This window comes from Vespula pensylvanica, chromosome 24 (genome assembly GCF_014466175.1).
Source record: "Vespula pensylvanica isolate Volc-1 chromosome 24, ASM1446617v1, whole genome shotgun sequence".
Taxonomy (NCBI): domain Eukaryota; kingdom Metazoa; phylum Arthropoda; class Insecta; order Hymenoptera; family Vespidae; genus Vespula; species Vespula pensylvanica.
The window spans coordinates 2,660,128-2,676,285 of NC_057708.1; the positions used below are offsets into that span (position 1 = coordinate 2,660,128).

Consider the following 16,158-nt stretch of genomic DNA (forward strand, 5'->3'; position numbering starts at 1 on the left):
TATATATATATATATATATATATATATATATATATATATATATATATATATCTCACACAAATCATATTTGCAAATGTTACATAATTGTATTAAAATGATATTATTTTTCAGCTGTTATTTATCCATTTAATGTAAATGTACCAAGCGAAATACAAAAGATGGCTGAAATAAAGGATATTACTATACGATCTTGTAACGTCATATACAAACTAATAGATGATATCAAGAATGAAATTAATATGAAACTTCCATTCGAAGATCGTGAAGAAATAATTGGTAAGATTATTAAAATAATAATTTCTTATTTTTTATAGATTTTACATTGCAAAAGTTTATACACATTAAAGGTCAAGCGGAAGTTCTGAAACAGTTTGATGTAACAGTAGAGAAGAAACGTGTCAGTATTGCTGGTTGTCAGTGTGTTGAAGGTATTCTTAAGAGGAACGGAATATATCATTTGATACGAAATGAAAATGTTATTTATACCGGTAAGTTGAAAAAGTATGTATGACTTTTATTAAAAAATTGAAATAAAGATCACAGGTTGATCATTCATTTCTGTAACAGGAAAATTACTATCACTGCGACATCTAAAGAATGAAGTAGACTCGATTAAAAATGGCACAGAATGCGGTATTAGATTGGACAAAACTTCTATAACATTTCAACCAGGGGATAAGATAATTTGTTTTAAACCGTACAAAGAAAAGCAATCAATCGAATGGAATGCTGGATTCTAAGCATATTTTAATGACTGTTCAATTACGTTAAAATTGGCAATACTATATAAGCATTAAATAATACAAATTAAATAATAATAAAGAGATATACTTACGATTCCTAATTCCTCGTATTTTCGATTCTATAAGGAAAATTAATGAGCAATTTCATTTAAATGTAAGTACAGAATTCTTTATTATTGCCTTAAGACGAGACATCGATGTTTTCTGGTATGACAAACTTATACTGTGTCTAACGTGTCAAGTAATTTGTTATTATTCGATTAAATCATAGAATCGTACGAGAAAGGAATCTAACTGTATCCAATTGAAAAGAGTTTACTCGTGAGTTACATTAAATCAAGGTGAGGATAGAAATCATATAGCCAATACGAAATGTAACCTGGAAAATGAATAGTGCATTTCAATGATGAACCGAATGATAGATATTGATGATACCGAGACACGATATTACGAAGCATAAGTTTCTCTAAATCGACGCTGAAGATGATGATACGCCGTTAAGACACCACGTTTCTTTTTTTGAAGGCGGCAGGGTGCCGATTCTTGATTGGCCTTCACGATTTTAATATCCAACGGTTCAATAGGGATATCGTTGTTCGGATGTACAAAGAATGCGATGGAATGACGACCACGACCGCAATGTTCCGGTACAACTACACGATGTCTCAAAGCTGGAAATTGATCGTTGGTCCATTTGGCCAATATGGTCCCTGTGTTAACCAAAATAGCTCCAGGAAGATGACCGACCCGTCTCCACTGATCTCCACGCGGTGTTTGTATTTCTAAGCCACCTTCGCAATCCTAAAGAATAAAAGAAAGAAAGAAAGAAGAAAACAAATTCAGAGGTCTATCCTATTTCCTAAGCGAATAAAAGATAATAAAGGTGATACAGAAAAAAGGTAGATGCGTTATATTTTCATAGATAGATTGACCTGGCTATTGTGTTCAAGATCACGAGAACCTTTTATTATCTCTTTATGTAATAACTTGCTATCTTATAGAAGCGAGGCTGTACGCATACCTGTGCGAGCAGAGTGAAAGTGCCGTAATCGCAATGAGCTCCGCAACGCGTCACGCCTGGTACCGGTGCACCAAGTGGTGGATAGTAGAGAAGACGAAGAGTCGTTTCGTTACCAGTTCCCAGCATGTGCGCGTGCTTCGTGAGCAGGAAGTCGGGAGATTGCTCTAGGCCCACGGCCAGAGCCTATAAGGCACATATCAGATACATTGTCCTGCTATTTAGAAGCTCATTGTACTCTTCGCTGTAATGCAACCGAAGAAACCAATCGTATTAGACAGCTTTTTGTTTTCCTCGATTGATTGATTGATTGGTTTATAGGGTTACTTACAGTTTTTCTAACATTGGCAAAACAAAACATCGTTATCACATTAAAGAAAAATAATCATTCTCTAAACGTCTCTTGCATCGACACTATACAACAAAGCCGAGTTTAGCTAAACGATTAGTAACGAAATATTATTTCTAAGCGGTATATTCTATTTCTTTCTCAATTATTCAAAAGTGAAGGATAATTACAGTTAACAGCATGGCAGAGAGTTGTTTGAAATCTCGAGCTAGTTCTTCGACTGCGGGCTTAAATCCGGGTACTTCATCTTGCGGTAACGCTCCTTTGTGGCCGGTGACGTTGTAAGCGTGACGAATTTCTTCTTCATCCGAGAATCTAATATTCGAAAGTAAAAATATGTCAGAATCAAAAGTTATGCGAATTTTACGGATCGAAGGAGAAAAAGAAAATCACGAATATTCATTTCTATTTTATCCTTCGCATTAATATACCGAGAGATAAGAAAATAGAAAATCGTCAAGAGATCTACCTTACGCGTTTTCATTATTCTTTTATCTTCGCAGGAATGCCTACATTTTTATATCAACTTTTTCAGAATTTTCAATTATTAAACGATCATTACAATGATCCAATATATCTACACCCACGGAGTTAACAAATTAGGTTTCTTTCTTTATTCCTTTTTATTTTTATTTTCTTTTATTTGTCTAATTAGTTCCTCGATTAATATTTTTCTTCTTACAGTACTTACAAGAAAAATAGCGAGATAAAAAAAGAGTAACAAATAATTGCACAATGTAAGTGTAAATGATATATATTCCTAGCTTTTACGATCAATGAATCTTGGTCTTGGTTTGGTTGTTGTTGACATTGTTGTTACTCTTTGTTTTTGTTTTCTTTTTCACTATTGATTCATACGCACCAAACCGTTTCACATCGTACACCAATATCTACACTTACTTCTCCATTCCTGGCTTGACATATCCGTGATTAGTCGAAGGATCACGTTCGTACTTGCTTTTTGTTTCTTCTGACAATTCGGAAAACTCATCTAGTGCTCTGTACGCGGCCTTCAACTGCAATCACGCGAAAACGAAGAGAGGATTCTATAATCAATTGACGATCATATATTATATCGACGTACAATATAAATGTATTATGTCGAGTTGAAAGATTTGCGATCTTATTTTTTTTCTTTCTTTTTTGACTTTAAAAAGAAGAAAGAAAAGAAAACCGCGAGTCTTTCAAATTGTTCTTGTATGTAATACAAATTTCTTTCTTATCTTCAATACAAATTCATAGCTTAATTCGATGATTATTTATTTTAGTAAAGATTTATCTTTGACTTGAATATAAATGTCGATACAGAGTTTAATATTAAATAAATTTTTCTTCAGAAAGGTGGTCGATCCGATCATGAATCCATCGATATTTTGTTATCATTAAATCATGTATATGAATAATAATAATAATAATAATAATAATAATAATAATAATAATAATAAACAATAAGCGAATAAAATGCATGAAAAGTGGAATTATCGATTGTCATATATGTAAATACATAACGTGGTTTTAATCTCGAGAAAATTAGTAGGATCTCGAGAATGATCGATTGATCGATGATCGTCTTTAGCATCGATAATGCACGTATATATTGTTATCCTTTTCAGAGTTACGACAATTTATTTAACTAAAAAAACAAAAAAAATATATATGTATGCATAATGAACTGTTGCATCACTATTGTGCAGGATAATAGCAAGTTCAAGTGGCGAGGTCGTTGTACATGTAATCTAAGAGACTTTTATCACGAGCCCTTGAAAACTTCGACGCTTCTCCACCGATACATAAGTATATGTCTACATTCATTTTATTAATATATCATCTTCTCCTATCAATATGATTCAACGTATGCATGCTCATCGCCATGATAGCAAAATGTTTTTCACACTTTCTTAAGCTATACTACATTGGAAAGATGATGAAAATAAATAAAGTTGTGATAGTGCATTACATAATAATCCTTGTTTGCTTTGTGTTATCTATTCTATATTAAATACATATACTAAAATTGACTTTTAAAGTTGATGTAAGAAAAATATAAAATTGTTAATCCTCTATAATGTTATGTAAATTAAAAATCATACGTTTATATATATATATATATATATATATATATATATATATATTTGTATTTTGTGTTATTTTTTGATTTTAATATCCAATTAATCATTTCCTTATATTCAACAATTTTTGTTTTATACATCCATACATATATAAATACGTACGTACGTATATATAAGATTTTTCATAGATATAATAGATTTTACTATAACTACTTTAAAGTGACTATTATATTATATAATTTTATAATATTATAACTTATATTATTACAAAATTTATAATAAGTAATTACATGTATATAATATGTTATACTTAGTATGGTATAATTATACAAATATAAAGCTATATTTGTATATAATTATACATCATTTTTAAAATTATATTACTTTTGTATAGACGCTTTACATAAGAATTGTAGAGGATTAACGAGAAAATACGAATTATTTAAGATTTATTTATTATATTTACAGATAATTTCATTGATTAATAATGAATTCAGCAATACCTTACATTCTGGAATGCCATGATTAACGAGTAAAGCCAATCCTTTTTCCGATAACGCTCTTACTAATTTCGTGGCGACTTGCTTGACAACTCCTTTCTGAGGACTCCTTTCGGTCCCTGAAAATATAGAAAAATTTCTAATTATAAAAGATCGTACAGAAATATAAACACAATATGAAGGTTAAGTCGTTTGTAATGATAAGAGTGATTCGTACGTACGAGAGAAAGAATAACGAGAATATTATTATTATTGTTATTATAGTTTTCTTATCTCTTACTACGCTATGTCACCGAACATAAACTTTGATCGTTCATTCAAGAAACGTTTCATCGATACGCCAACTGTACTGTCCCCCTCTGCGAAATAGATTTAAACAAGACCGCAAGTGGGTGACACAGATATTTTCTTGACAGACTTTCCGTTACCTCTCTTTCACAACATTTCTTTTTTATTTTTTATTCTTTTTAGTTTACTTTCAATATTACGAATGCTTTCTCTTTTTGTTTTTCGTCATCGATCATTGTTCCTGCATTCCTTTCAAATGTTATCAGACAAGAAAAAGAAAAAAAAAGAAGAAATATATAAAAAAAAAAGAACTTTTTGAATTGTTCAATATCAAATAGCCAAGTTTGTTAGGAGAATATATTTTGCATTCTGTTTTATCCATTTAACATTGTAATTATCATGATCGTAAGACTAAGATCTCCAAAAAGTATCTATATAACCTCTTTCTGAAAGATAGGTAGATATAGATACCTATCTTTTACCTTGACCTCGACTCTAATAAATGTTCGAATGTAACGCTGTTAGAAGAGATAACGGCCTCCAGATTAATATGTTGAAACTGATTCACCACATCCTTGGACGATAGCAAGCCACTTCCTCAATTGACTTTGAATAAATAGACGAATGATCAAATCTAGAAAGTGTTTTTTTACTCGTATCAAAAATAAAATAAACAATTTTTTCTCTCTCTCTTTCTCTGATTTGATAACTATCACGTTCGTTTTCGAAAATAATAAATTTAAATAAGGAAAAGAAAAAAATATACGAGATACATAAATATATTTACGAAAGAAAAATCTTGTTTATCGTATAATAAATATTCAATAATTTATATCAAACTATCCGTAAAACATATATATATATGTAGATATCGTAGAATCATGTTGAGATAAAATGCATTTTTTCTTTTAATTAAAGAGGGCGTTGCAATTGCATATCGAATTTTGTTGCAGCAGGCGTCAGAAAAACAAATTTTGTGTGCCACCTTCTAGGAAAAATGTTAACCTGATACATAACAATAAATAATTTATACAAATAACGAAATGTATATTGTTTAAAAATTTTGCAAGCACGTATGTCTCATTGAACATTTTCTGTTAGATACATGAGTCGTTTTTTCAAGCATATTCTTTCACTTTTTTTCCTTTCTTGTTTTTTTTTGCGAGATTGAACAAATAGTAATCAACGATTTGCCATTGAAAATAATTAGTTAATTGTAGTAAATAGTTTATATTATTGCATTCTGGATGTAAACGACTCTTCTCATGAAATTATCGCTAATGAAAAAATTCTACAATGACTAAGTCACACGTGCCGAATGATATTTGCAAAGAAACGATAAATACACGAAACGATAAAGAAATAGAGAGAGAGAGAGAGAGAAAAAGAGAGAGAGAGAGAGAGAGAGAGAGAGAGAGAGAGAGAGAGAGAGAGAGAGAGAGGAGAGAGAGAAGTATCAAATTAGATAAAACGATCCTATTAGTTTACTTAGCAAAACGTAAAGATGAAGTGAATTCATACGAATTGTTTAACAAATGATCGATATAACGAACTCTACCTACTTTCTTCAAATTCTCACGTATTTCGATAATGTGCTATAGTTAGATCCATTTAGAATAGAAATTACGACGCTCGTTTGCGATAGTTTTACGTTTACATATATGTAACCAAGATAAAAAAAAAAGTTATATCAAATTGACGTAATAGATTTTATCGCAAATATTTTTTTTGCAAAATCTAAAAGATTATAGAAATACAATAGAAATCATTTATCAATTGATCACAAAGATATCATCAAATTGTCTAGTTTTTATTCGATAGAGTATTGCGTTCAAAGTAATAATACTTAAAATTTTCCAATGACTCTTTTACAATAAATTTCCAATCAATCGATTTATTTCTCCGATTGTATTATTTATGTATCTATGTATGCACATGTTTCTTTTTTAGATTTTATTACTAAACGATTATTACATATGCACTTCTAAATGAATTATTTTATATAAAACTATCTCTCTTTTTTTTTCTTTTTTTTTTACGAAAGGTTTTAATGAATATGCGACGATATATCATCATATACTTCCAAGAAAAGTGCAAGTATCTGGTTATTCAATGAATCGATTATGTACATAATATACAAATGTCTTATCATGCATACCTATATATATGTACAAATATATATAGATACATATATCTCAATGTCGATAAATCATCGTTGTCATCGAGAGAAGTGTATCGTAGTAATGGATTGTAAATTATATAGAGCATATCCAAATACCAATCAAATCAATGATGCCGAGTATTTACTAATCCAATGATATTTATGCACACATACACACATATAAAATGCTTTAATAGATATATATTGTAGTAATTGCAATATCATCATTCTTTCTTTTATGCATGATGTACATACGTACGTTATATATATATGTATATTATACACATACATATGCACACATACATATCAACCATATACGTATTGCGTGTGCTTTTAAAGTCAGCATCCGGTAACGGTACATGCGTTCGATCGTTATTGTATATATGTAGGTGTACTGAGCGAAAGTATGGAGAGAGGGATATATAGAGGGAAAGAGAGAAAGAGAGAGAGAGAAAGAGAACTGTCGACTGTCGGTACCAGGAGAAACCAGCGAAAATTTTCACTCGATCCTATGTATTTTCATTTACCATGCACTACAGAAATAATATTTTTTTTTATACGTTTAATAATATTTTTATTTTACACGTATACAAAGTTACGATAAGTATACAAGTTAATACGAACAGAGAACAAAATAAAGAAGAAGAAAAAAGAAAAGAATGCGACATGAAACATGTTCAATTAAGATATATTGTTCAAAAGTAATATATGGAACTTTAATGTAATTATTGTGATTTTATCTTGCTAATACGTTAGAGATGGATTTAAAATAGAAAAAAAAAAGAAAAAAGAAAGAGAAAAGAAAAAAAGGAAGAAAACGTTGTGAAAATGACAAGAATCTTAATCGACTTCAATCTAAATTACAACGATAAAATAAATAACGCGGATATACAGATGTTCTTATCTTCATCGATTTAACGATAACGATTCCGATATTCTTAAAACTTTTTTCTTTTATTCCTTCTTTTTTTTTTCAAGTGTAGGGACAATCCGTGTTTGCTTTTAAAATGGCGACGATGATAACTGTAAGACGTTATTGTTTCGTTATCAAAGATATTTCGTATTTGAGTTGAAAAGAATCATTTTTAACGATGTAACAATTTCTCTCTCTCTCTCTCTCTCTCTCTCTCTCTCTCTCTCTCTCTCTCTCTCGCTTTCTCTCACTCTCACTCTCCCTCTCCTTCTCGCTCTCTAAGTATTCAATCGAGAGTAAAAAAGAAAAGAAATATCCAAATAATTTCCACGACGGCAAATTTATAAGCATTTTTATAAGTGGTCAAAGAGTTTAATCATTTATTTAATGCGATTTAATCAATCATAAGAATGGACTTTAACCTAAAAGAAAATACAATTTCGCTGATAATAAGCTCAAGATCGCAAAGTACGATAAATATTTACTGGGAAAAATGAGCCAATGACGTCGCTTATCGGCAAGGTTTCTTTTACGAGAATTCAACGCAACTTCGCACAATTCTTCTTATGCCTTGAGAGAATATTCCATCGACAATGACAACAAAATCAAATAACATTTTCTCTACAGAAATTTCATTTAAATAAAATAAAAAGAATGTATATTTCCCATAGACATGTGTACATATATGAAATTATACGATTTTCAAACGACGTAATTATCATGACGATTTACGAAGTACACACTTATACACGCTTACGTAAGTCACGACGTTGTAAAAGAAAAGAAAAAGTAAATAAATAAAAAAAAAAAAAAAAGAAAAAGAAAAAAAAAGAAAAAAAAATAGTAATAATAGTAATACTTCTCTTACGTGAGTGGTTTTTTATATTGCATTTTTTAAAACAGAAAGATGGAAAAAAATCAATTAAATTCCGAAGGTCGATCAGAATCATGTTTATCTCTCGAATCATATTTATCTAAATCTTTCTCGCGACGGTGTTATTCTATGTACTATTAAATATGTTCCAGAAGGAGCATGAACATAATTCAATCGTGTAATTCCTTGCTCGTGGTCGGTGTCACGGCCGAGATATGAACGAGTCGTGAGAAACGATCGAATTTAAAAGGGAAGAAGAAGAGGAAGAAGAAGACGAAGAAGAAGAAAGAAATAAAGATAGAAATAAAGATTCTTTGACTTTTTTTTTGCGTCGAAGAATCTTTATCTGTTTTGATGATAATTGCATTTGTATTCTCAAAAAAATATCAAATTTTTTTTCCTTTATTCTTATTCCATATAAATATACGAAGCATATCGCGGTATATATAAATATGTATATATATATAATATATAGTGTACTCGTAATATATATAGCGCGCGCGCATACACACACAACCACTACGTATCTCCTTTTTTCGTATACGAAGCCATCGCGTGTTTGTATTTTATTGTAGTATACATATATATTCTTTCTCAGTAGACAGAACTCGTCGTTCACAATTCATAGACGATGAAACGGACGATCGATGCAACTGCCAAGAATATCTCCCACCTCTCCCTCCTATCTTTATAGTTATAAAGCACGACGATCTCTGCTTTTGATTTATCTCTTTCGGAGAAACTACATACGTCAAGCGAATTCTCCGATCTTATACACCTTTGCATTTCTCGACTCTTAGCATAACCCTTTGTTCTTAAAACTATGAAAGATTATATTCCTATTTTTTTAAACTTTATTGCGAACGAATTAACGATTTATAAGCTGACCAACGAGATACCGATCTGTTTTACATTCCTAGAAAAGAAAAAAAAAAAAGAAGAAAAAGAAACGAAACTGTAATGATTTATAAAAAACGTAGATATAATCTCTCCGTCTTTTTCAATATTGTGTTTATCATCTTTATCATTCTTATCAATCTCATTATGAATATCTTGTGGAAACTTTGTCTGAATGCATTGACATCTCTTTCGTCGCTTATATACTCAGTTGGCACTATTTACTACAATTTTCTTTTATCTACGTCATAACTTGAACGATATATATATATATGTATATATATTTAATATGAATGTTAAGAAAAGGAAAAACTGTAATTGGTACAAAAATCATCGCTTGTAACGACGAAAACTTTTAACAAATACTTTCTTTGTTTTTCTTATTATTTTTCTTTCGGGTTTCTTTCAAACACGAATCGTCCCGTTAATGAGTTTTCATTGATCCAGGAATAAAGGGGGAGACTTTTGCAATAATAGAAAACGATGACAGTTTATTCACGTCATTGGCCATCAAAAGACGTCAACGTCGTGTAATACGCTTGCGCAAGTTAGAATTTTGCAACGTCTACCTACGATGCCTTCATTCCAAACAGGATAACACACGAACGTTTTGTGGATTCTCTATTGGATTGACTTATATGTATATATGTATGTGTATATGTATACGTTATTTTTTTTCGTGAATAAAAAACCGGTTCTAATGAAGAAATAATTATTTTTGAAATCGTGTTTTCGTGTGTTTTAAAATAAGACGCATAAACGATTACATTCCTTTTCTTTTTCTGCTTCTCCTTCTTTTTCACATCCGTTTCGCAAAAGCGCGTCCTGTTTCTTTGCAAATGATAATGCACTGCCTGCACTTGGCGTCTTAGTTCGTAATTGCCATAGATACACACATCTAATTACAGGTTTTTGCATGAACGATGCATAGCGAGTACATATCTATGCTTATTTAGACATAAATGTATACGTAGAATCAATCGCGTTACATTAAAGTGGCCTTTAGATGACACTTGTCTCTTGTACTTTATACCAACGATCTTTCGTTATTATTATATTGGTTCTCGATCATTTGTAAAAATATTCGAAATAATGTAATTTACTCGTAAAAACATGAACAGAAAAGGTCGAATTTTTCAAGTTCACGCGTGTGAAATTTCTCTTTCTCTCTCTCTTTCTCTCATTTTATTGTAAGACGGTAGGATAAGTATAAATATATGTTGCACGTTAGCTATATATAAAACTTACTATACATATATATACCGGTTTGACTGGAACTATACCATACCAGTTTTGGACCATGCTTGTTCAGTCAACTTCGCGCGAGATTTACGCGATCATATGCAATCCTCGTGGGGTTCGTTTGTTCGTTTTCTCTTTATATAGCAGGAAAGAATTCACTAACGGAAAATTTCTAACTATGTACTCTTTATAATATTGAATTACTCGACGATCGATTACGTTGATTATTTTTTACAAAAACTACAAAAAGTCGGATCGTGAATTCTTTCTTACAGTTAAGTTTATAAGTATATCGTACGAGATTTATATGATTTTTGTATCATGAAGCATCTCTCTCTTTTCTTTTTTTTTTTTTTTTAGTCAAAGTAACAACTTTCCATGGTCGGAATCGACAACACAAAGGAAACAGTCATGATACGTGATATCTTACTGTCGACGATGCGTGACGCACGTACATCACATGTCTTTTTCTACATACATATACTTCTATATGTATATACACATCTGACTCTCTCTCTCTCTCTCTCTCTCTCTCTCTCTCTCTCTCTCTCTCTCTCTCTCTCTCTCTCTTTGTTTTATATACTGTATTATTTTTCCTAATATGTGTTTAACGATTAACCATTTTTTTCGTATCAATGGCTAATAATTTTCGATAAAAAGTTCACTATTTTTCATATCATTTATAATTACGAATATTCTTCCCGTAAATAATTAAGAAAAGATTTAAAAAAAGAATAAAAAAATTAAGAAAAATCTTATAACGAGAAAAAATATTTCCTAATAGAAGTAAAATACTCTCAATAGGAGTTAATAAGGAATTTTCGCAGATTAAAACGTCATTTTTCTTAACATTATTCATCATCCCACGACATTGTTTTCTTTTACTGCAATTATACACTTAACTCATAACAATGAAATTGCCGCGATTATCCTCAACGAAAAGCTTCGAACGATCGAGAATACAACTAGTTTATTTCTATTATCGTTGCAATCGAATAAATAAATCGATTTCATGCGCTCTACTCAATACTCTGTAACCTAATTTTTCTTTGTATCTGCAAAAAAGAAGAAAATAAAAAACAAAATTAAAAAATAAAAAGTAATCTGATGTCATGTAGTTATAATATTATTAATATATAAAAAAAGATATCAAATAATGAAAATATCATATTTCCATTATATATATATATATATATATATATATATATATATACACAATACTATATTAAATATAACTTGTACATAAGAAACATGTAAACAATTTCGAGTATGAAGTAATAATTCATTTTTAGACGATAAAGTGAAATAAAATTAAACGTAAAATATAGATATATACATATGTATATAAGTATACGATGTTATCGAGAATTGAATAAAACGATATAGAAAAAAATAAGAAAAAAATGGAGTTATCGTTGAAGCAAAGATGGGAAGGATGATCGGATTTTTGAAAGAAAGTAAAAACGTAGTGGAACGAAATCGAGTTTGGTATATCACGATGGGACACCCTATATAAACGTTCGAGGGCGCCAAGGGAGGGTCCGCCCTTCTTTGTGAAAGGGGCTCTGACCTCGATGGCTCGTCGGGTTCGAAGTAGACGCCTCCGACTATATACTCTCTGCAACTCGCTCTCTCAGGTTCTTGCTTCGAAACGAAGCGAAGACGTAGACGAAGAAGACGAAGAAACGAAGAAGCAAGCTGTTGGTTTCGTTTTATTCGGTTACATGTCGCTCGTCGCTTTCTTTGCTCTTTGGCAGCTTGCCTGACCTCGTTGCCAAGCAACCATAAAACAAAGTGAGTCCCTTTTATCTTCGATTCTCGAATTTTTTTTATCGATACATTTCGATAAATTGACGTTTTCAAAAAAAACAAAAGAGAGAGAGAGAGAGAGAGAGAGAGAGAGAGAGAAAGAAAGAGATGTAGATATATACATATGTAGATGTTATCCAAAGAGTCACGTAGCAGCATCGTATCCAATAAGGAGAGGTTGTATGCAAATGATATAAAAAGGATAACGAGAAAGGAACAAAAAAAAAGTAAAAAAGAAACATCTCGTTCTCTGATATAACCAGTTGCTCCAATGTACATATGTAAGTCGTTTGCTCGGCTACGTGACTCGTCTTTGAAAATGATATACATACGTACGTAGCTGTAATTATTCTCTAATGTTTCACTTTAATTTCATTGTACTTACGATTTGTACATAGCTGTCTTTTGATATACATATATACGTCATACATATATACATCCATGTGTGTGTGTGTGTGTGCGTTGAAAAAACAAACCGAGATAACTTGTCTTAATACGTTTGTCGAATTTTGTAAAAAAAAAAAAAAATATATATATATATATACACACACACATAAGATTTCCTTATCGATTTCTACAATATAACTGGCAACAGAGATATATATTATTTACGCTATACGACACGCGTTAATAACGTGTATTGATAAATTATTTCACGAAATATATCGCGTTGGAAAAGACAAAACAGAGTAGGAAAAAAAAATATTCGCACGTGTGCGCGCGCTCCGAAGTTAAGTATAACATTCAAATTTGATATCGATTTCGCGCCATTCGTAACGTCGCGACTGACGACGTTAACCGACTTCGGCCGAAGAATTAATCGTACGATAGAGATGTTAGACGCTTCAAAATCGATCGTGATCTAATTGTAAAAATGATTAAGAAGAAGAATTATACGTTTGAGAGACTTACCCATATGAGCGAGGTCAATAATCGGCACTTCGCATTTGCTCAACAAAGTCTCACAAGTTTGGGTCACGATCGGTGCACTCGTACAGCAACTCATCTTCCCGGCCAGTTTCTTCTCCTTCCAAGATATTCGAATTTCTCCTCCTTGTCTCTCCTCTTCCTCTTCTTCCTTCTCTCAACCTTGTTCCGAAACTTTCCAAGAATGACAGTAAATTCGTGATCGTCTCGCGAAACGAGAAAACGCGCCTCTTATTATTTCTTTCTTTTCCTCTCTACACACGACCTCGACCAATAGCGTCGCACGTGAGAGAGAAGGATATATAGAAAGAGATAGAAGTACAGCAAGTAAAAGATGGATAGACAGATGGAAAGAGAGAGAGAGAGAGAAGCACAGCGAGTAAGAGAGAGAAAGAGTAAAACTAACACACTTCGCACTCTCAACTACCACGTGCACGAACTCGGCCAGACGAGTCGTCGTTCTGCGAAGCGTACGATATCGTTTCCTTCACTGGAATATCCAAGAAATCATGCTATAAGTGTCACTCCGTTACTTTTTTCGCGTTGCGTCGTTGGTAACTAACACGATGAAATTTGTCGCTTGAAACGAGCTTCTAAAAGAAGCGTGATGGAAATAGCGTAGATTTTTCTTTTCCTTTCCTGTTCCCGAACGGACGCGAAATATAACCCTTTAACGGTAACCATAAGAGACAAGTTTATTATGGGGCTGATGGTGGGGTAGATAAACGTGTATAAGACTGTGAACTTGTGGGCACATGCTACGACCAGTGAACGGTATTGCGTGGCGTGTGAGACAAGCACTCGTAGAAAATAAGAGAAAAATATGGGAAAAGAGAAGGGGGGAGAGAGACAGAGAGCGAGAGCGGGAAAAGGAAAAGTAAGGTAAGAAGAAAAAATAAAAGAGAGAGAGAGAGAGGGAGAGAGAGAGAAAGAGATACGCGACACGGTGTTACGCGAAAGAGCGAACACGCGAAGCTGACTAACGCGCGGATGTTCTCCGACTGAGGTCGTACTTCGTACGAACGGTGACGCGCGTCTGAATCCTTTCAACGAAGTTACCCGAGCGCGATCGGGGAGAGTCGAACGTTCCCGAATCGAGCCGAAGTTCGCGATCCGCACAACGAGGAAACCTGTCCTTCGGAGGCACTACTTTATCGCTGCGCATGCGCAAATTCGAACAGGTTATTACAATGCCTCAGGTAATTTGAAATTTATATTAAAAAAAATATTTTCTTCTTCTCATTCTATATAATAATATGATTTTACGAATATTCTAGTCGTTTTTATTACTCCTACGAATATATTAATTCTTGTTATTAATTCTTGTCTGCGAATAATCAATTGTTGTTTATTATCGCGTATATGTATTATCGAAATTTTTAAATATCCGACAGGAACATTCTGAATAGATGCATGATTAAAATTCGATATTAGATATCTCAAATTTGATTACGATCACATTTTTTTTAATCTACACTTGAATATTTTTATGTAGATTGCAACTTAATACTCTTATCGCAAAAGGAATTGTGCTCGTTCTTAATGCGATTTTTAAATTTAGCAACATAGGATATTTCGAGCATCGTCTTATGGCGACGGGGAGTTTCAGCAATGCAAAACGTAGAGCAAGTCGTTCGAGCAAGCGTCGTCACAGTTCTATTAAAGTCGCGACTCGACGTAGAAATCCCATTTATGTACGTGCTACATTCCCTAATGGACTTTCTACTTATGCAAACAAAATCAAAATTCGACCTTCGATAATAGGAAGAAATAAATAATAATTATGATGTACGTGCGCAAGGTGGTTAACGCCGACTCATATCTTGTATTTCGCATTTCGTCAAGAGCACCCATTCGTTTACTATACTATAATTAAAAGAAAAGAGAAAGAAAGAGAAAGAAGAAGAAAAGAAAAAAAGAAAAAAGGAAGGTACGTACCTGATAACCCAAAAGGCTCGTCGCTATCAAAGGAAAATTGTTCCTGATGATATTTTCACAGTTCATGAGAACTCGGTTCTATCGAAATAATCCTTTTTCCTTAGATTCTTTACAAACCACCTCGTGCGATGCTTTGGACTGTACTGATCCAGTCGCGACGACTACGAAATTCAAATAGGGGATCCACTAGTCCCCCACCATCGCTTTGTCGACGATTATGCTTCCCACCTTTTAGACAACTTACCTCCAATCATAACAAATAATACTTGTATTTTGGATACCGGCATTCACACGGTATTCCACGCGTAACGAAATATTTTCCTCGTTTCTAGAAAACAGATTATTAGAAAAAATGTACTATCATTCTAGTGTAAGTCGTACGTTCGTTTACGTTATCGTGCGTATTAGTTTTTAACGTATGTAAATACAC

At 32.3% G+C, this 16,158-nt stretch overlaps 2 protein-coding genes across 5 annotated transcripts in view; one reads left to right on the forward strand and one right to left on the reverse strand.

Annotated features, from left to right (window-relative positions):
• Positions 1–1,641, forward strand: part of LOC122637144 (translation initiation factor IF-2, mitochondrial) — a 4,315-nt gene extending 2,674 nt beyond the window's left edge. Inside the window, exons 9-12 of the mRNA XM_043829090.1 lie at positions 112–276; positions 348–488; positions 568–897; positions 1,015–1,641. Coding sequence (XP_043685025.1) covers positions 112–276; positions 348–488; positions 568–740 — 479 coding nt within the window. The 3' untranslated portion in view covers positions 741–897; positions 1,015–1,641. The remainder of the gene's footprint in view (positions 1–111; positions 277–347; positions 489–567; positions 898–1,014) is intronic.
• LOC122637146 (proline hydroxylase buaE-like) lies at positions 891–15,949 on the reverse strand. 4 transcript variants are annotated; one of them, XM_043829094.1, is made up of 7 exons: positions 15,729–15,949; positions 13,776–13,964; positions 4,683–4,798; positions 3,011–3,126; positions 2,281–2,425; positions 1,765–1,947; positions 891–1,544 (listed from the first exon to the last, which is right to left on the reverse strand). In XM_043829094.1, exons 2-7 carry the CDS (start codon positions 13,867–13,869, stop codon positions 1,191–1,193), a joined length of 1,008 nt encoding a protein of 335 aa, XP_043685029.1. In that variant the 5' UTR covers positions 13,870–13,964; positions 15,729–15,949; the 3' UTR covers positions 891–1,190. The 4 variants fall into 4 exon arrangements, with proteins under 4 accessions (XP_043685029.1, XP_043685027.1, XP_043685028.1 ...); XM_043829092.1 differs by lacking the exon at positions 15,729–15,949 and adding an exon at positions 14,354–14,811 and having other exon boundaries at positions 13,776–14,280; XM_043829093.1 differs by lacking the exon at positions 15,729–15,949 and adding an exon at positions 14,201–14,811.
• Positions 15,950–16,158: the final 209 nt, after the last annotated feature.

Excerpts from the sequence above, each read along its gene's own strand:
- LOC122637146 (XM_043829094.1), bottom strand. The coding sequence starts at position 13,869 with ATGAGTTGCTGTACGAGTGCACCGATCGTGACCCAAACTTGTGAGACT. Across the intron at positions 2,426-3,010 it reads GTCAAGCCAGGAATGGAGAA|ATTCTCGGATGAAGAAGAAA; the intron begins GTAAGTGTAGAT and ends TTCGAATATTAG. Across the intron at positions 1,545-1,764 it reads CTTTCACTCTGCTCGCACAG|GATTGCGAAGGTGGCTTAGA; the intron begins GTATGCGTACAG and ends TTTATTCTTTAG.